Raw genomic sequence first — 20,218 nt, 5'->3', positions numbered from 1 at the left:
ACATTTGATTGATAATAGTGACATTTTCAGTTGTATTTCTTATTTTTTGTTTTGAACAATGATAGATGTATAAAAAGCTGAGCATATTTTTCAAGTTGTTTTATTGTCCCTCAAGTTGATCATGCAAGTAATATGTTATTATAATTTTAAATTTTATTAAAAATAAAATTTTCATCATCATATAGATTGCAAAGCTTATACTCAAGGAAAGGCAATAATAGATCGACTTTTACCATTAACATAGTCACTAATGACACGAAGAAAATACAAATGCAAAGTAAATCAATTCAAATATAAAGGTAAATAACACGAAGGAAATACAAATGCAAAGCAAATTAAGTCAAACATAAATCTTAAATAACATGAAGGAAATATAAATGCAAAGCAAACTAACTCAAACATAAATTTAAATAACACTATGGAAAAGAGGTCATAGTTTGAATGCGACAGGGCTAATGTTGGGAATATAATAACTATTGATGTTCAATTAGATCTTCTTAGAGCTGATGATGTGCCGAGCTATCTCTAATATGATGATGACGCTGGATGAAGTCCGTAAGCTCAATTGTATGATTGCGTGACAATTCTGAAAGATCATCATCAAGTTGATCATACCCAATGTTCAGACTCTTACTATCATCACGTTCGTCTTCAATGATCATATTATGTAAAATAACACATGCTTTCATAATATTTGTTAGGTCCTTCACTTTGAACATTCGGGAAGGTCAACGAATGATAGCAAATCGTTGTTGAAGTACCCCGAATGCACGCTCGACATTTTTTCTTGCAGATTCTTGTGCTTTCACAAAATTTTTCTTCTTGTTCCCTCGTGGTGATAGAATCGTCTTCACAAAAGTTCGCCACTTGGGATAAATACCGTCCGCAAGGTGATACCCCATAATGTAGTCATTGTCATTGATAGTATAATTGACTACAGGAGCACGCCCTTGGGCAAGTTCCGTAAAAGTAAAAGATCTCCCTACCACATTAATGTCGTTATGTGAACCAGACATACTGAAAAATGCATGACATATCCAAAGATCATATGAAGCAACTGCTTCTAAAATAATAGTTGGTTCACGGATGTGGCCAGAGTACATATATTTCCAGGCTGCGGGACAATTTTTCCACTTCCAATACATGCAATCAATGCTTCCGAGCATTCCTGGAAATCCTCGTTGTTCACCAACCAGCAGCAATTGGGCTATATCATTAGCATTTGGAGACCACAAATATTCATCTGAAAAAACACTTACTATTATCTCAGAGAATTTTTTTTAGGCTCTTCATTGCGGTGCTTTCACCAATACGTATGTATTCATCCATAAAATCTCCAGTAACCTCATACGCTAGCATTCTAAGTGCTGCAGTTATTTTTTGCATAGAAGATAAACCGAGTCTTCCGGCATTATCTCTTCTCTGGACAAAATACGGCTCGTAATTTAGAATACGAAAAAATAGGGGACAGCTCATCCGAAATCTCCTTCGAAATAGATTTGAGGGATATACTGGATTCTCTGCGAAATAATCACGAAATAAGCGCTCGTGCCCCTGGGCATGATCACGATTCACGCCGAATAAACTTACGTGGGTGCCTATTATCACACTGCCTCGATGACTGTCCATCGACCTCCTCAGTATAAATATCACTATCATCTTCAGAGGATACGTATGTCAATAATTTGCGAAAGAAAGTATGAGTCATTTGATAAAAGGAGTGGGAGATCAAATGATAGAATAGAATCTCTGTTCTATAAATGAAATGAGACTTGAGTTTGTGAGAATGTGAATGTTAGCAATATGCGTATTTATAGAGGAAAAAGTTACCGTTATACTACAAACAAAAAATGTTACCGTTTTAGTTGTGACAAAAAAAGTTACCGTTAGAGAAAAGATAAAAAATATTACCATTAAGAAAATGACAAAAAATATTACCGTTGTAAAAATGACAAAAAATATAACCGTTGGAGAAAGGACAAGTAATATTACCGTTATATCCAATTAAAAAAATTATATCATCAATACGTGACTACGGATCGTCATTAATCTTTAATTGATAAAGAGTACTCATCTAAAAAAATTTGCCATCACATTAAAAAATGCATTAATTTATTAATAAAATTTACTATTTTTATAATACGATTTTTGGTTTGAAAAAATACTATATTGGGTAGTCAAAATCATATAAATATTTAGTAGAAAATGATATTTGAAAAAAAGATAATAAGACAAAAGAGTTAGTAGCTAGAATTGTAAATAGAAGAGAGAGAAAAAAGTAATAAAAAAATAATAAAGAAATATTATTTAATATAATAGAGATAGAGATGGAGAATGAGATATAAGAAATTTTTAAAAAATAAGTAAAATTTAGAAATAAATTTAAAAAAATATAATTTTAAATTAAATTATAAAAATAGAAATGAAAAACCAGAAGAGAATGCTCTTAAACCACAAGCTATCCGACTTCAAGTGTGATATTTAGATAAATACTATTTTTCTTTTTTTTTTTTTTCCTTTTTCTTTTCGATAGTCTGTTGTCACAAATTAGAGAGGTATCCAAAGATGTTCCCAGTAGTTGGAATCTTACCAAGGACCCGCCAAAATGCGTATAATATCTTCCTCCTCCATTACAACCCCTCTTCTCTCACCACGTTCATCTCTTCCTCCATCATCGATCCCTAAACCCCACAATATTCCCTACGTCCCCATCGGTCGCCGGCACCTGCTCACTGCAGTCACCATTTCCATCTCCGTCACCCCTTTCACACCTCCTCAGCTCAACCCTCTACTCCCAGTGTTTGTACCAGTCGCAGATGCCCGTGGCCTCTTCCAGATGCCTCCATTTCGTCTCAGCAATAGGTAACTGAACAAACCCATAAGCTATTTCTTTCTATCTAGGTATTCGTGATTGCTGAGGAAATTGACTAAACAACAGTGTTTGTGGGTTATGATTCGTGCGTGCATTTGATTTCAGAAATGAAATAGAGTCGGGTAAAGGCCTTAGCTTTGCCTGGTTCCATACGGTGTTTATATGGGATGGAAAATTTTTATAGATGTTTTGTACTTCCGCACATTTCCTAGCAACAAACTGAGCAACAGTATTGCCGTTATTGTTTCTTATTTTGTTGGTGGGAAGGTATTTTCTTGTGAGGGCTGGGGAATCTGAGTTTGAGAGCTTGGGAATCATTAATACAAACCCAGTTGCAAAGACATCAGTGGATAGCGGGTTGTCGGAAAAGGGGAAGAAGCAGACTCTAAGGGCTGCTTTTGAACTGAAGGCAATGGGGGCTTGTGAAAATGGATGTTGGATTTGGCCTTCTATTACTCAGAGGGCTTATCAGGCTGCAGAGATTATAGCATCGATTAATCGGGTCAGCCGAAGGTGCGTGAATTTGTTTTCAATAGAATTATTGGTTTAGAGAAAACAGAATGTGATTTTTTATAATGTATAAAAAGAAGATTTTGGAGTGGAATGGTGCTCTATATGATATTTTGAACTTTGATATTCCATTTAGTTGATCGTAATATTTTAGAAAAGAAAAGGGTTATATTTGTGAATTGCACAAATCATTTCTTTTATATTTTCTTATGTCCCGTGTAATTGGCTTCGCCTTTTTCAATAAAATTCGTATTTACCGATCAAAAAAATAATTGAACTTCTAAACTCAGAACAGTCTTTGATCAGTCATGCTTTCACTATTTCATAGTTATCAAAGAAGAGAAGTTTTTTCAACTTCGGGTTTACTATTTTCGGGGAGTTACAGATTTAAGATTTTGCAGACCGGTTTGGGAAGATAATTGCAATGCAGAAATCTGTTTATTTATTTCATGGCAACTCTTTTTTCTTACTTTTGTTTTTCCCTAAGTGAAAAGGGTAGCAGAGGGCTACCAGAGTTTGGTATTCTAGTATTACCCTATCCGCTTTGGCACCTGGTTCAGTCCTTATTTAATTGTTACCTGTTCGGCAACAAAGTTAGCTTGCTTATTTATATCTTGGGTTTCAGTTATATTGTACCAGAGTACAGCTTTCTTGATGCTCGCGGATTGGGAGCTTATGAAGGCAAAAACTTGGAATCTGTCTCTGAAGTAGGACTTTGCCTTTCCTCTTTCTTGGGATTAGGAGGGATTTGAATTGATTATCTTCTTGAAACAGCTTTATTCCTTCTTTCTTCTCATTGAGGAAGCATATACATCAGTATCCTTAATGATGCTAAATATGTTGGCTTGAAAATGTTTCAGGTATATGCATCAGATAGTATCTCTACTAGAATAAAACCTCCTCCTATTGACGATGGAACCCCAAACGAGAGTGTTGCAGATGTGTTTGTTCGCGTAACACAACTCATGTCAATTCTTGAGACCCAGTATTCTGGTGACACTGTCATTATCGTCTCACCAGACTCTGATAACTTGACAATCCTACAAGCTGGTTTGGTTGGACTTGACCTACGAAGGTAACGAGATGGTCTTAAATCCATTATGTGAACCAGAGAGAATTCACTCTGTCAAATTCTTTTAAGGAGAATGAGTCATTACTTTTGTTTATTTTTGTTTTTGCCAATTTCAGGCATAGGGATCTTTCTTTTGCTCCAGGTGAAGTCCGATTTGTTGACGCCAGTAGTATCCCTACTTACAAGCAACCTGCCTCTGCCTTATATAAATGTTTGAATCCACCAAATTGTAACTAATTTTTCCCTTTTGTTGTAATTAATGTACTCAAGCGGAAGTAATGGATGTGGCAGATTGTCTACTTGTTTCAGATCATCTACTTGATTTCTATTGGTTGTTCGCAATCACTTCTGGAGACAGTCAATCTGGGGTACTGTCCAACCTGGGCGAGAGTTCAGCACTGAATATAGCAACTCAGGTTGCAATACGTGCAGGTTTAAGGTGCCCAAACCATGGAGCCTATAATTATGGTACAAGGGAGGGCATCTTAAGTTGGGTTCTATGAAAATCTATGATCAAAGTTATAATAAAGCCTGGGGAACATCAGGTACAATTCACTTCATATGAGAAGTCAGTTTGGGTATGCATCTTTAATTTCACTGCAAAGACAACCATACATGCACCATGATTTTCTTTCCAGCCATTGACTTTTACAAAATTAGCACATCCTTAGTTAATTATTCAAGTTCCCCCCCCCCCCCCCCCCCCCCCCCCCAAAAAAAAAAACACCAAAAAAAAGGTTAATTATTCAAGGGCAGCCATATTATGGAAAGGTAGACTTTTATTTCGCACAAGTATTCAGAAGTAGTTTATCGATCCTATAATGTATTTTGGTGTTCTTTTGTAAACTTCCTGTGTACACGGGTTATGTCCATTTTATTCGTATCAATAAAAATAAGTATTCAGAAGTAGCAAGCCTTGTGAATAAAAGACCGAAACACACACAACACAAAAATCAATGATTTGACCAAATATAAGAAAAATAAGAATACAAGAAGCCACCTTAATAAGATGAACCCTTTTAAAACCTTCTGAGTTCAAGAAGCTAGTGCTGAAAAAATGTATAAAATTTGAGTGTACCTGAGAAAGCTCTGAGGAGTGATTTGAGTGCAAGCCACCACAATGGATTGAGTTAGATTTTCCAGAGATGATTTGCCCACACGCAGAACAATGAATAAAATTAAACCTTCACAAACCTTTCAAATTTTGGAAGCTAGATTCACCTTCAATTTGGCTGTACCTGATAAAGTTCAAAGGAGTGATAGAGAATGCAGGCTTGTGACAATGAAGTAAATTCTACAAATAATTGAGATCCAAACTGCTACTTTTGGAGCTTCTGATACCATTGGAGCAAGGAATAGAGACATATATAGAGCAAAACCAAGACACTGGTTTTGACTGCTTTTCTATTTCTTTCTTTTAAAGTGTTGAGAGATACTCAAGGAAGATCTGATGAGTGTTTCCTATGAATCTCATATGCGGGGTAAGTTTAAAAAAAAAAAAAATTATTACATCCATTTCAAAGAAAGCAGGGGCTGTGGAGACCACGGATTTAATAACCATTCTTCTCAAGATGACAGCACACGCCAACACACTTCCTGAAGATCTGCTGCATCCCTTATTTTTAGCTTGTAATCTTTTTATTCTTGGCATGTACAGCTTTCTTTCTTTTATTCTTGGAATGTGCAGCTCTGTTTTTATTCCTATATAGTTCCTTCCTTTTCTGTAAGTAAATGTGTAATACTCTCCTATAAATACAAGATGCTCTCTGGTCCATCATGAGACACAGCTTTTCTCAAAAATCCTTTAGGATTTCCATCCTGTTAGCTTGTTGGGTGACGTCTACAAAATCAGTTCCAAGTCCTAGTGGAAGACAGCATTCAAAAAGGTGATTTCGAAACCCATAATGCTTTCGTTAGGGGGAGGCCAGTGAACTTTAGATTGTGCCCTAACTACCAGTGAATGTCTACATGGCAGGATCCGTTTGGGGACCAAGGGCATTATTTAAATTAGATTTAGAGAAGGCTTATGACCATGCCAATTGGAGCTTTTGGTTATACGAATTGAGGAGATACAATTTTGGGGGAAAATGTGCAAGTAGATAGCCCATTGTGTATCTTATGTGAGATTCTTTGCCTAGATAAATGCCATTAAGTATATTTGATAGTTCTCATAGATTGCGACAATGAGACCCATTATCTCCATTATCTTTATATTGGTTATGGAAGCTTTAAGTCGGATGTTGTGCATTACAGTGGATGTGGGGCTCTAATGAGGCTTCTCAATGAAGCATAGGAACATGAATGAACTGTTGGTTCCATCTCCTCTTTGAATGAGGGCTACACGCTGATCTTTTGGCGAGGCTTACCAAGAGCACTCATGTCATATGAGATGCTTGTTTCTATGCTTGGAGGTTGTATCAAGGCTAAAAGTTAACTTGGAAGATCAGAATTAGTCCCTGTAGGTGATGCGGAGGACATTTGGGTCTCTAATGACGCAAGAGACACTCTTTCGACTCTGCCTACTTAAGAAGCTTCAAAGTGATCTAGCAAACCAGAAAAGAAGCTTCAAAGTTCAAAGAGACTTTTATGGGAAGGGCAGATGGGGTACAAAAATATCACTAGTTAGTTGGCCAAGAATTGGAATTCAATTAGGCGTTATGGGAAAAATAGGTGTAGTGCTATGTTACGGAAAATGAGGTGTTTTGGACGTATTTTGTACGTACTGGGATGACTCCTTGGGCAGCTAGGAGGTGGCCCAAGAGACTTGCAAAAATACAAACAAAGAAGGGAGCTTGAGGGTAGTCAAGGGACCCTTTGATGCTTAAGTCATTTTTCCTTCTAGGAAGTGTTTATTTTGCATTAGAATTCCATGAGTTTGATCATACCTTGATCAGGCTTTTATATTAGGTAGTTTGGAGTTATGTTGCTTTCATCCCAAGGAGCTGTCCCATCATGCATCATGCTCCGTACACGTGAATCAATTAGGAGGTGCGATAACCTAAGCGAAATGACCAATGTGGTGCTAAGCTCTGACTCACATTTTGGCGCTCCCTTAGTCAAGTCCAATGAGTCTCTCTGATCTCTCTCTTTGCGAGAAGAGCTATGGTTGTTTGGCACCACTTTTCCTTCCTCAGTGTAGGAGTTATGGTTATAGCTTCTCCCACACGCTTCTTGGAAGCCACGTGCTAGCAATAATTCAAGGTGACTAACAAGTTAGCTTATATTATCCCTGGCCACTTATGTCGGCGTCTCATCACTCTTGGGCCGGGTCAAATAGGCCTCCCTCTTGGTGAGACAAGTCCACCACAGGTTGTAATCTTTGCTTTATCAGAGTGATGGGCCTCCTTTAGATCATAGGGTTTAAGACTCCTGGGCTAGGCCTTTTTACCCACTCCAGGAGGCATTGTAGTGATTGGTGGTGGATATTAAGGCCCCACTTAGATGAGATTTTAAATGCAAATATTTTTTAATTTTAAATTTTTAACTTTTTCATATAATATTATTTAATCATTATAATTTTTCTAAACTTCCAAATACAAAAGACAATTAAAATTCTTCAAATTTCAAAACAAAAATTATATTAAAAAATTATATTCTAACAATATTTTAATTTTATAATATTTTTATTCAACATTTTCTCTCTTATTTTTCAAAATCCCATAAAATATCTTAACTCAAATCATTTCACTACTATTAATAGATTTTTCATCTCATCTCAACATCCAAATGAGACCTTAGTTTGGCATATAAAGTATAAAACCATGTTAGTTGAAAAGTGAAGTTTCTGCAAATCTAAGGGAATATGATAATTTGCATCTATAATTCTTCAAACCTCTTCATGCATGCGAATTGTCAAGTTATTCCTATTATGCTGCCAATTGCAAATATTTCTAAACTAAAGGAAGCATGAGTCTAGGGGTGGCAAATCGTATTTTTGGGTCATGTTTGTTTTGTGTCAAGTCATAAATATTCAATTATATAAGTTAACCCGAACCTAATCTGTTAAATTAAACGTGTCAAACTTCCAAACTCTAACCCAATCCATTTAGATAATGGGTCATGTTGTATCATCAATTTAATAATTAATTAGAAATATATTCACACGACACGACACATTTAAATCCGTCTGTTTTATATAAATGTGTTGAACTAAAACGCACAACTCATTTGATCTGATTAACATAATTTTACATAAAAATACAAATCTATATTTATTAATGACAACAATATCTAAAAGAAATATATCAATATTTTTTAAATTTTAACATATAATAAAACTAATATTACAAACCATACAATAACAAATATGAACATAGGTTTAAGATTACAGTCCCAATAATAAAAACAATAAAAATATAAATATACTGAAAAATACATGTTAACAACTTAACAATAATAAAGTTTTAATTTTGAAATAAATTCTAAACATGTCAAAATGAGTTGATTTCATATTAATCAGGTTAAACTGTTATTGACTTATTTATAAATTATCTTAACGAGTCAATTCGTTTTGACCCGAACCCGTTAATATCAAATCAGAACCTACTAATTTTGTGACGTGTTTGTATTAGATTTATTGGTTGTGTCACATATTGCTACCCTTACATGAGTCCGATGGTTTTTGTACCCAGCTGATACAGTAAGGTCAAAATTAAACCTGCGGTAGAAGAAGGTTCTAGGTGGGAGATGGTGGACTTCATTTCAAAAGTCTTCCATTGCCTTTTGATAATATATCAATTTTCTGATTTGATTAATTTAAAAAGTGTTGGTTGCTTAGAGCTTCCTAGATGCTTGTTGATTGGTGGGTCATGGATACAAAGAAGTTGGAATCTGGCCTCAAAGTAGGCTTCTTATTGTTATATTTCATATCATGAAATTGTAAGGGCCATTGGGCCATTATTCACTTACCTTTATGAAGCATAATTTCTCTTTTTCACTGTTATTTGCCCCCTTGCCTACATGCGAAAAAATGCCTCGCCTATATGCGGGATGGCATCTTCTTCCAAGCTTCTAGGGCCAACATGAAAGCAACATGTGTCTGCGTGTCCGTGTATTTTAGTTTCTGGACACTGCATTTTTCGCATTTGTATCTACAAAACTCCCCTTTTAACTTTTTCTTTGGTGAAACATGTCAGCAAATCATCTGACCTTTCTGTAATGATTGTTCTTTTGTGGTAAACTAGATCATCCGCTATGTATTAGCAAGATTTCCCTTTCTAAATCAGAGGCAAATCATACAGTATCAGTTTGTTCCACTCTGTTCATGGATCTTTGAGATTTTGGGCACTGATTGTTACTGGTTTTTGGCAATGCTCCTTAAGACACCATTCTGAATATCAACAATAGATCTTGGCATGAAAAACTCGATGGAACTGGATATACAATCGGTTGGCAGGCTTGGGATTTGGTTATAAGGCTTAATTGACACATATTCTGAACCTCATTTGCTTGTTTAGACAGACATTATGTGAAGAACACTCTTCCTTATTATGGGTTCGGAAAGTGAGAGGAAGAGGGAAGAAGAGACAGAGAACAGTGAGTTGGAATTAATTCCAAACCCACATGTCCAATTTGAGATGTATTGTACTCTCAAATGCAACTTGTCAAAGGCAGTCGATGTCTAGTGAACGAGGGAGTTTTGTGCTCACTGCTCTTTACATGACAAACATGAATGCAGAGCATAAAGCAAATCTGGTTCAAGCACGTCAGCCATGGATTCCCCCTTAAGCTCTTCACTTGCTTTTAGTCCAAAATCTCACTTTATTCGTCCTCATGTTATTTATTTTTATTTATTAGAAAAAAGGCTCAAAGTCATTCCCAAATCCCAACAGACAATGAAGCTTCCCAAGGACTGACATTATCCTGTCTTTCTTCTTTATTATCATCCTTATAAACCTTTAGATTCCATTCCAGTCGTCTTGCTCGGAAGCAGCCAAACAAGAAAATGACAGAAGCTGCTATAGAGGGAGGAAGCATACCTGCAAGCCTTCACCTGCAAGCCTTGTATTTTTCTTTAACCCTTTGATATGTATACTATAAGACTTGCCTCTAAGCATCTCATCAATAAAGACTAAATTAATAAAAACAGAAATACTAAACCCACAGAATGTGTGTCCCAATTCTCTCTCTCTCTCTAATGATTAAAGAAGTATTTTTTGTGATATTGTGAATTTTTTTTATTTTTAAAAAAAATATTTAAGAATATAAAAAAAATTACTTTTCTCATGATTGAGCTCGTGCTACATCTTTAATAGATGTAGCAGTGCTCTAATAAAAATTATATTTCTCTATTAAGGAATATCATATGTAGTGATTTAATCTTTAAAATATATTATTTAAAAAATGTGATAAGACAAGACAAACACGCTTAATTAATAGTTATAACAAAGAGATCATTTTAAAGTAGAAGTTCCAGCATAATTTTCCCATTTGAAAACCAAGCCTTGTATGGTTTGATAAATAAACTGTTAAATTTGAAGAGAAGATACGTAAGTATTGTATTAAATAACTTTTTATTGGCATAGGATAATTATTGACTACTCCATCTGATAACTGCCAGTCGCAACTGTTCTAACCGACGAGTTTTCTGTTCTAAAAATAAAAAATAAAACAAAGGGGTCAGTTGACGCCGTGAAGTAACGGCGTTATAAAAACCGTCCCATATTACTCCTCCTCGGGCGTACTTTCACCCCACTACCTCAGCTTCCTCTGGCTTGGGACGGAACTTCGTTCTCTCCGTACGCTCTCTTTCTTTGATCTTTCTTAGCTGAGTTTCTGCTTTTGATGGTTCGAGCCGATTTGAGCTGGTTTATGAGAGATCGGATCTCGATTTCGCTTTCGGATTCAAGCATTTCCATCCTCAAATGACGATAGCTGAATCTTGTGCGTCACTTTAGGGCTTTCGCTTCTGTTCCCACTCCATGGCCATGAGAGGCGTCGATTTCAAGTGGTTAGTTTCAGCCTCGCTCCCAACATAAACATTCATACGTATAATATATATGGATGCATGTATATATATGTTGACTGTCTGTATGTATACGTATGTGCACCTATCCTGATCGATTTGATTATTTAACTTATTTTGATGTGAAATTGGGGTTTTGCAGGTATGACGGGTTCTTCTTGTCCATGCTCGCGACTAGTGTGTATCCTTTTATGTTCGTTATTAGGATTTAAGTTAGGTTTTGATTGCGTCTGAGTCAGAGCAATTGGTGTTTTATTTTTTAAATACTGAGAAATAGATATAGATATTAATGTATTTATGTTCTTTATTTCAGTATATTTAACGTTTGCTGCAAACCGAAAAAACGTGAAAATGTTAAAAGACGCCGTTTTTTCATTAAGTTCTCTTTAACACTGTTGCTTATAGAGTAATTGTTGCGATTAATTGGAAGCGGTACCATTCTTGTACATTCCCGTTGCACATATGGATTGTGGTGGGTTTTCTGAATTTTAAGCAATTTGATTATAATAACATGCTTTTATTCCCTTTCATCTTCTGAGCTATGTGTTTTCTAATTGCTTCAGGTTGATTACACCACAGTGTTTGTTTTTCGCCTGTTGATGTTTGTAGATAATGGATTTGCTGCTGGAATGGGTTTGTAAGTCCTCTCTTTTACTCATAATGTTGCTGTTGATGTCGTTACGGTCTTATGATAATCTATTAAATTTGTGACCTTCTAATTTTAATTTTATCATGATGGGTGGTTGAAATGGACATGCAGTGATTGGTGTGTACATTGATATCTACAATTATTTATGTTTGCCACTGAGTGCTAGTTGGGATATTATTATTCAGTAATAGGATGAAAGAAAGGTGATGATAGTTGACATGGGTGGAGGTTGAGCCTGCTATAAGGATAAGGTAAAGACTAAGGACTGGTTTGGTTACACAAAACCAAATCATTTCATCTCATCTCATATAATCATTACAACTTTCCAAAACTCCCACACAAAATATAATAAACAATTCAACTTTTTCAAATCCTAAAATAAAAATTATATTATAACAATATTTTATTCAACTTTCAATAGAATATCTCATCTCATCTAATCTGAACTACGTAACCAAACAAGCCCTAAGGCTATGTTTGGGTGTCAAACCCATCTCAACCTATCTCAAAACATTCATTGATGGGACCCACTACCTTTTCAACTTCCCATAAAAAGTTAAAACATATATCAACCTACTTCATACATTCAAACATCACACTACTTTTCAAAAATCAGTTCAGATCATTTGAAATCACTTCAGCACCCAAATGCGGCCTAAAAAGTAAATTGCTGGAGGCTGTGGTGGTAAAGGCATTTTGGCCTGTGCTGCAACAAAAATGTTATCCTGGATGTTTGCTACTTGGAATGAAAGATTGGTGTTGTTGATGTGATATGGTTGAAAGGGGGCTTTGTTAGGTCAGTATCAGTCAAGTGTTTTACTGTGGCCGCATTTGGGCCTACTGTTGTGTTATTCTGCATTTAAAATAAATTTCGAGTTTAAATCTGCACTAAAAGGGATTGAATACTCCATGACATGGGCTAATCGAATACATATGAATGCAAAATTGTATTGTCTACTCCAGATATTTGCATTCTCTTGAAATTTTTGCATTCAGAGTTTTCCATTTGGAAGAATGCGAGGATTAATCTTTGCAATCATGGTTGCATTTTACCGCCTTTTTGTTGTGTGTCGGTAATCATAAGGGGAGTGCTGGTATGTACGGCGTGCAGTTAGCCGATATAGGTTTTGGTTATTACTGAGTTCATAAATTGTAATCATTGACAGAATTTTTATTAATATTATGTTTAATAATCTAGAAACCTATGATACTCTATTTTTACATAAACATATTTCCCTTCCTGAAAACTCAGATCTCATCACTCCATTGTTTTATGTTGTTCTCTTGTTTTCGTTTAGAGTGGCTCTATGGTGGTTCTTTGTATTTTTTTTTTTTTTTTTCAGTTTTCTGACAGTGCTTTGTATAGTTAGATCTTAAATAAGACATTTTTTCCCTTGTCAAATTTATGTGCTTTTAGGGACTTTGGGTGGCAACAGAGATATGCTCGTTTCTGTGGAAGAGTAGTGGTGCTTTCAATTCTGTCTCTTCTACTTTATCCATTCCTCTGGGCTTGGACTGTAATTGGTACCCTCTGGTTCAGAAGTGCAAAAGATTGTGTAAGCTATCTTATAACCTCATGCTTTATGCCATTGAATTCTGCTGTTATCAAAGGTATCATTGTATTTTAATGGCTTGATCATGGAGCTAAAACATTAAAATTCTTGCAGTTGCCCGAAGAAGGTCAGAAATGGGGTTTCCTTATTTGGTTGCTTTTTAGCTACTGTGGACTTTTTTGCATTGCTTGCATGTCTTTGGGGAAGGTTAGTGTTGTTCTTTTAACTTGCATATTTTTCAGATTAAAATATGATTTGGCTCTATGTTATTTGTGAGACCTTTCTTCTCATATTTTGTCTGGCCTATCGCGTGGCTATTTAGTCATATAGTCCTTGATGTTTCTTACTTCCAGCTTGTGCTGTTCTGATCCTTGTAAATTGAACATCAATGTTGCAGTGGTTGACACGAAGACAGGCGCACTTACTACGTGCTCAGCAGGGGATTCCTCTATCCGAATATGGGGTAAACTCTTGAATTTCTTGGATCTTGAACTCTTAGAGTTTGTTGCAACATTTTCTTGTTCAGTAATCTTTGTATGCTTTTTCCATCAATGTTTATGAATCAACTATTTACCTCCTGAAAGCATGGAATCCTGATTTCCTTTTACTTTTAAAATTAGTATTAGAATAGAATGTTTTTACTGAAGTAATGGAACAACTTAGAAATAATGATTAGTTTGATGTGAAAAGAAAATAGAAAAAAGATAAAATTAAAACCTTTTATCCTGTAGTAATTTATTTGGACATGAAGTATAACCATTATCATGTGCCTAAGCCTGGTATTTCCTTTAGAAACCTCTATTAAACTCCCACAAGGAAGTCCAATGCAGTGCAGCCTATTTAGCATGCCTGGATAATATTGATATGAACAAAATACGGTTGATAAGTTCTGTTCAATCTATTAAACCAATATACCATGCCTGCAGTTGATAAAGAGTCTAGTTCGTAGTTCATTTATTTGTACATTGCTATATTTGTTGGATTAAATAAGACTAAGCAAATATAAAGAGGATATCCATCCTTGTCCTAGGTTCTGGTGGACATGATCCGTGTACCAGATTGGGCATTTGAAGCTGCTGGTCAGGAAACAAGAGTCATGGGACAAGATGCTGCTGCATACCATCCTGGACTTTACTTGACTCCAGCACAGGTAAGCATTCAGTTGCCTCTAACTTTTAGCCTTTTAACCGATACCCTTCTATTCCACATTCCCTGGCTAGTATGAGGTTAAAACTTTGCAGGACCCTGACAGCTATTTAGATGAGTTCAAGGCTTAACTGACATTCAAATTAGGGCTGTTCAGAAAATTAAGGAAGCCATTTAGGTAGTGTTTGTGACACAAAATGAGGAAAATATATTTTTGGTAAAAAAAAAATTAGATTTTCTTTTTTCCATTGCTTGGTGGAGATTCTACAAAATGTCTTGCAAATCTTTTTGGCTGCTGTTTTTATGCAAAGTATTTACAAAATCAAAACCATCAAAAACCATAGTGTCACCAATTTTTTGGCTTTACAATCTTCACCAAAAGTCAAAATTGGCTCCAATCCTAACTGTAACCATTAAGGCCTTGTTTGGATACACAAATGAGTTGATATGAGATGAGATGAAAGTTGAATAAAATAATGTTATAATATTATTTTTTAATTTTTTTTTTTAATTTGAAAAAGTTGAATTGTTTATTGTATTTTGTGTGGAAATTCGAAAAAGTTGAATTGTTTTGGAATTTGAAAATTTTGAATTATTTATTGTATTTTTGTGTGGGATTTGAAAATATTGTTTATTTTCACATTGCATTTCTTTGTTCACTTATCAAAAAAAAAATTGTGTGGGACTTTGGGAAAGATGTAATGATTAGATGAGATGAGTTAAAATGCTTTTTGTATCCAAACTTTCCCTAAGTCTCAAACCCCATCTTGATGGAGTCGGAAGTGTTTTCATGGGTGAGGTGGAACTTGATGGAGCACATAGAGTTAGAGAAGTGAGAGAGAAAAAGGGAGGATGAGGATGAGTTGGATGATTACAAGAAGGGTTGTTGCAATAAGTAAGAGGGATGGCAGGCAGTAGAGAGTTGTGTAGGTAGTGTGGTGGGCGAATGGAGGTGGTTGTTGGGTTGCTGTGCATAGGTCAACAAGCTTAGTTGTGGGATTCAAACTCCAGGAGAGAGGTCTGGAAAATGGCCTTAGGTTTCTTAAGACAGATAAGCCATTTTCCGTCTCAAAGCTTAAATGTCCAGTTCAACAAGATAAAATTTCCCTATGACCTTGAATCTCCACCCCTACCAAACACACAAAAGAAATTGTTCTCCCCCCAAAAAACGTTTACTGCCACAACAAACACAGCCTCAGGGCGTTACTGATGCTCTGTGTTTTGCTTATACGTATTCATAATAATGCAGAATGTGCATGTGGTCATAGGTATTTTATGCACAAACTATGCTAGGGATTTGGTGGACTTGTATTTGATTTATTCATAAATGCATTGGTTGCTACTCTCTATTGGTCTGTTTTTAGTCTGTTCTGTTTATAATGCTCTCATAATACTTCTAGTTCTCTTCCGATGTGAAAGCCATGTTGCATCTACCAACTACCAACTTTATTACTAATATTATCCAGTTCTGAATCCTGAAGTTTGGGTTCTTTATTTTAATGGGGTGGGGGGTGTCACAGAGAGAAGCAGTGGAAGCACTTATTCAGGAACTACCAAAGTTCAGGCTAAAGGCTGTTCCAACAGATTGCAGTGAATGTCCCATTTGCTTAGAAGAGTTCCACGTAGGGAATGAGGTAATTTTGTGTTCCTATCTGCTTTTTATTCATCCTTTCAAACAATTCAGTTACACTACTGTATTTGTCGTGGTGAGGCAAAATAGTTAGTCCGTTTCCTCAAGATTTATTTCACAATCCATTCATGATGTATCATGGACACCCTTTCTGTCACAGTTGTCGAAACTGTACGTGATTCTCAAACTCAATGGTGGAGATGATAAATTGTGAAAGAAACCTTGTGAAAAGAGCATTACTCATAGGAAAACCTATCTATTCATATTAATGAATTCATATTCAAGCTACTTATCAAAAAAAAAAAAAAAAGAATTCGTATTCAAACTATATGGACATGGTTAGTTTGAGTTCCTTTCTCGTCATTTGGCTGTATGTGGGACCATATGAAGGTTACTGGAGATAGATTTTTAGTCATTTAGGTTTATTTTTGCACAATCAGATTGTTTAATGCTTGATTCCTGAGCTATGTAAACTACCGTCTTTTTTTGGGCATGTTCTGGATCTTTACAATGAAGGTGTCCTAACATTCTATAATACCTTCTTTTCCTATAAAAAAACATAATTCAATACCTTTTCAGTTCCAAACAAGCAAAAATTGTTTGACAAAGACAATTTTCACCTCTAACTATCAGACGTTTCACACTTGAAACTACCAACATTGACACATTGTACCCTATAACTATGAAAAATTAACAAATAGCATCTTTATCCGGTTATGATCGTTTAGATGGATGAAATTAGGTGATGTGACACAATCTTAATGGTCAAATCTTAACTGATGATGCAAATTGCAACTTTTTGGTTGTTTGAGGGTGTTAAATGTCTGGCAGTGTGAAGTGTACTTTCGCAAATATCTCTGTCTATTGGTGGTCTGATTATAACAAGTGCAGTTGAACACAAGTTTCTACTAAAATTATTGCAGGTTCGTGGCCTGCCTTGTGCACACAATTTCCATGTAGAATGTATTGACGAGTGGCTTCGACTGAATGTGAAATGTCCTCGGTGTCGTTGCTCAGTTTTCCCTAATCTTGACCTTAGTGCTTTATCCAATCTTCGTGCTGATACTGAACGGACATCTGCCAGTGTCGTGACAACTAATAGATATGTAAGAGAACCTTCCAGCCAGAGCTATCTGTTGAGATTGCAGGGTCTTCTCCGTCCAGTGCGTACTGGAAATGCAGGGGCAGCTTATGATGATGATACTTCTTTGGAAACTGTAGAGAATGGCGGATTGGCTGTAGCAACTCTGGACCCATCAAGCCCCGAGCCAGCCCCCTCAGTCGAAGGAACGGTTGTTGGTCAGTCCACCCCACCACAGCGCTGAGACCGTTCCTTTTTTTTTTTTTCTATTTTTCCCAAATTTTTACTGAATTTCCTAACCCGGTGCTAAGACAAGTTAAATGATACTTGTCCATATGTGGCCATCACTTAGTAAGGTCTTAGTAATGGTTTGTCATCGTAATGAAGAACCTTTTTTGATTGATCCAAGTATATGGACTCCATGGACATGAAAACTGTAAACAGTACTTTTTTTTTTTTTAATGTTTTTTAACTTTGTTGTTTACGTATGAAGATTAGAATTGCAGGTGTGTGGTGCATATTAGTTTCCTTTTAATAGGAAGGTTACTCTATTTACTCTGACTATTTAAATAAGGTGTGTTGTCTCTTAGCAGAAGCATCAAATCAATCAAAACTCTATACGACTGCAGTCGGCCGACACTGCTCCCTGCTGCTTTCATGGATATCTAACCCTATAGTTCACTTCACGCACAAATAAAAGAATGAATTGGTGATAATTATGGCTTCGTGTCTTTGAATTGGCTCTATACATATATATATATATATATACACACACAAAAAGTGCAGAAGTTGGAACTTTTGCATGGGTAATGACATCTTATTTCGATTCTACGAATCGATTCCAAGAATTGGAATATAGCATCCTGTGCCAGGATAATGTGCGTGTATCCTTAAAATTCCCAAGCGATATTTTTTTATGGTCCAAATATCAAGTACTCGTTTGTTTCGGACGTCTTGTTTCTAGCATTCCTTAATGGAAATCTTCACGAGTGATGATAGATGGACCGAAGGTATGTGGGACCAGCCGTCAAATCTAGAGCCAGGTTGCTAAGAAGACTTGGGGGAGAGGATCCCATAGAGATAACTTTCAACCACTCGTTGAGTAAAACAAAAGAGATCATCATGAGGTTCTTATTGCTTTGCCTGCGCTTCGAAGTCAAGTTTCTCCACTATTCTAGCACTAACAGTGACTTCAATAAAATTAAAATTTAATTAAAAAATATAAAAAATAAATTCAATAAAATTATAATAATTTTAATTTTCATCAATTATACTAATCAAATTTATTGAATCCGACTGCTGGCCAAAATAATATTTTGACATTAAAAATTCCCTATCCCTTCTCTAAGTAAACTAACTATTAGAATAGGACCATTTGATTAAAGAACTAAAAAGGGTTGCATTTTCTTCTAAACTAGTCGATATAGATCAAGCAAGATGTAAGCACCAGGGTAATATTTTATTCCCTAGCATATGGTGGGACTTGTTGATTTGATCAAGTCTTAGGTCAAGTTCTGGTAGTATCCATCTATAATTCAGATAATAGCGCACATATAAATTTAATTGGGTTAAGTCAGATCAACAAATGTTTGCTTGCTTGTTATTACATGAATAATTTAGCTTTCCAAATTGATGAGTGTTCATCAGCAGACCATCTGAATTTTGCAAATTATTATTTACTCGTAGTTGTAATGGGAATATAATATAACTATAATAGCATTGATACTCCCTTTTATTCTGTTAACATCTAGACATCATTTACCAAAACCTAATAATCTTAGCTTGAAGAATCTCACAATTTAGTCTTCATTTAATTAGAACCTCTTTCTTTTTGTCCTTTTACTGATTTGTTGTCCGAGTTAGGTGTATCTCTAATACCTACACTCCATCTTGAGGGAGAACAATTACAACTTTAATACAACCATATATTAGTTGAAAAAATATGACCGTTGTAAAAAAAGACTGTTAGAAAATTTTATCCGTTTAAATAATACGAACATTAGAAAATTAGTGTGTAATTTTTTAATAATGAATAAAAATTCAAATTATAATTAGAATTAAAATAAATGAAAATATCAAAATACATATTTTAATAAAATAGTGATAGATATATTGAGTTAGTTATTCCATTTTGTTGAAAAGTGGCTAACTAAATTTATAAAAATAAACTTCGTAACTAAATTATAGTCAAATTTTATTGAGCCAACTACTAGTACTCTTACATGCCCAAATAGCCGCTAATTATAAGCAACAACGTCAATATTATGCAAGTTTGGAATTCTCTTAATGTCAATAATTCCAAACCCCACTTCCAAAAGTTTAGTTAAAACAATTTATATGGGACAAAAACATTAATATATGAGTCTAATGTAAGGTGAATCAGATAATTATTTGTTACATATGTGAAGAGAGGACTGAAGAAGGATTGGTAGAGATAAAAACTCAGTGGAAGCATTATATTCTTTAGAGGGCAAACCTCAAAAAGTTTACTTTGGCATGTATCAATTGAAGAAGATAAATGATTTGTACAACTTTTAAATAGATAATTTCTGTATAAGTTTTTGCAAAAAAAAAAATTATCCCACCTTCAAAAAATTGTAAAAAAAAAAAAAAAGACATTATTTTTTAATAGGTTCAAATGCCCTGAAAATATAGTACATGAGATTAAAAATAGATTAGGGCACAAGAGCAAGATTTTGAATACCGTATCGGCTGGATTTTACCATACTAGAATAGCGATC

At 35.2% G+C, this 20,218-nt stretch overlaps 2 protein-coding genes across 3 annotated transcripts; both read left to right on the top strand.

Annotated features, from left to right (window-relative positions):
• The first annotated feature begins 2,537 nt into the window (after positions 1 to 2,537).
• LOC122280570 lies at positions 2,538 to 4,767 on the top strand. Of its 2 annotated transcripts, none has more exons than XM_043091527.1 (5): positions 2,538 to 2,862; positions 3,140 to 3,385; positions 4,008 to 4,089; positions 4,243 to 4,457; positions 4,597 to 4,767. In XM_043091527.1, exons 1-5 carry the CDS (start codon positions 2,606 to 2,608, stop codon positions 4,598 to 4,600), a joined length of 804 nt encoding a protein of 267 aa, XP_042947461.1. In that variant the 5' UTR covers positions 2,538 to 2,605; the 3' UTR covers positions 4,601 to 4,767. The 2 variants fall into 2 exon arrangements, with proteins under 2 accessions (XP_042947461.1, XP_042947460.1); XM_043091526.1 differs by having other exon boundaries at positions 2,542 to 2,862; positions 4,571 to 4,767.
• Positions 4,768 to 11,133: 6,366 nt separating this feature from the next.
• Positions 11,134 to 18,050, top strand: LOC122281850 (E3 ubiquitin-protein ligase SIS3). The gene is made up of 10 exons (XM_043093663.1): positions 11,134 to 11,403; positions 11,561 to 11,599; positions 11,824 to 11,890; positions 11,982 to 12,055; positions 13,485 to 13,623; positions 13,735 to 13,827; positions 14,018 to 14,083; positions 14,651 to 14,770; positions 16,287 to 16,400; positions 17,320 to 18,050. The coding sequence occupies exons 1-10, from the start codon at positions 11,375 to 11,377 to the stop codon at positions 17,719 to 17,721; spliced, it is 1,143 nt and encodes a 380-aa protein (XP_042949597.1). The 5' UTR covers positions 11,134 to 11,374; the 3' UTR covers positions 17,722 to 18,050.
• Positions 18,051 to 20,218: the final 2,168 nt, after the last annotated feature.

Source organism: Carya illinoinensis, chromosome 11 (genome assembly GCF_018687715.1).
Source record: "Carya illinoinensis cultivar Pawnee chromosome 11, C.illinoinensisPawnee_v1, whole genome shotgun sequence".
NCBI classification, from domain to species: Eukaryota; Viridiplantae; Streptophyta; class Magnoliopsida; order Fagales; family Juglandaceae; genus Carya; species Carya illinoinensis.
Note: the sequence above shows the minus strand (reverse complement) of the source record. Positions and strands in the feature narration are given on the sequence as shown.

Excerpts from the sequence above, each read along its gene's own strand:
- LOC122281850 (XM_043093663.1), top strand. The coding sequence starts at position 11,375 with ATGGCCATGAGAGGCGTCGATTTCAAGTG. Across the intron at positions 11,891-11,981 it reads CGTTGCACATATGGATTGTG|GTTGATTACACCACAGTGTT; the intron begins GTGGGTTTTCTG and ends TAATTGCTTCAG. Across the intron at positions 13,624-13,734 it reads TCAGAAGTGCAAAAGATTGT|TTGCCCGAAGAAGGTCAGAA; the intron begins GTAAGCTATCTT and ends AAATTCTTGCAG.
- LOC122280570 (XM_043091526.1), top strand. The coding sequence starts at position 2,606 with ATGCGTATAATATCTTCCTCCTCCATTACAACCCCTCTTCTCTCACCA. Across the intron at positions 4,090-4,242 it reads ACTTGGAATCTGTCTCTGAA|GTATATGCATCAGATAGTAT; the intron begins GTAGGACTTTGC and ends AAAATGTTTCAG. Across the intron at positions 4,458-4,570 it reads GTTGGACTTGACCTACGAAG|GCATAGGGATCTTTCTTTTG; the intron begins GTAACGAGATGG and ends TGCCAATTTCAG.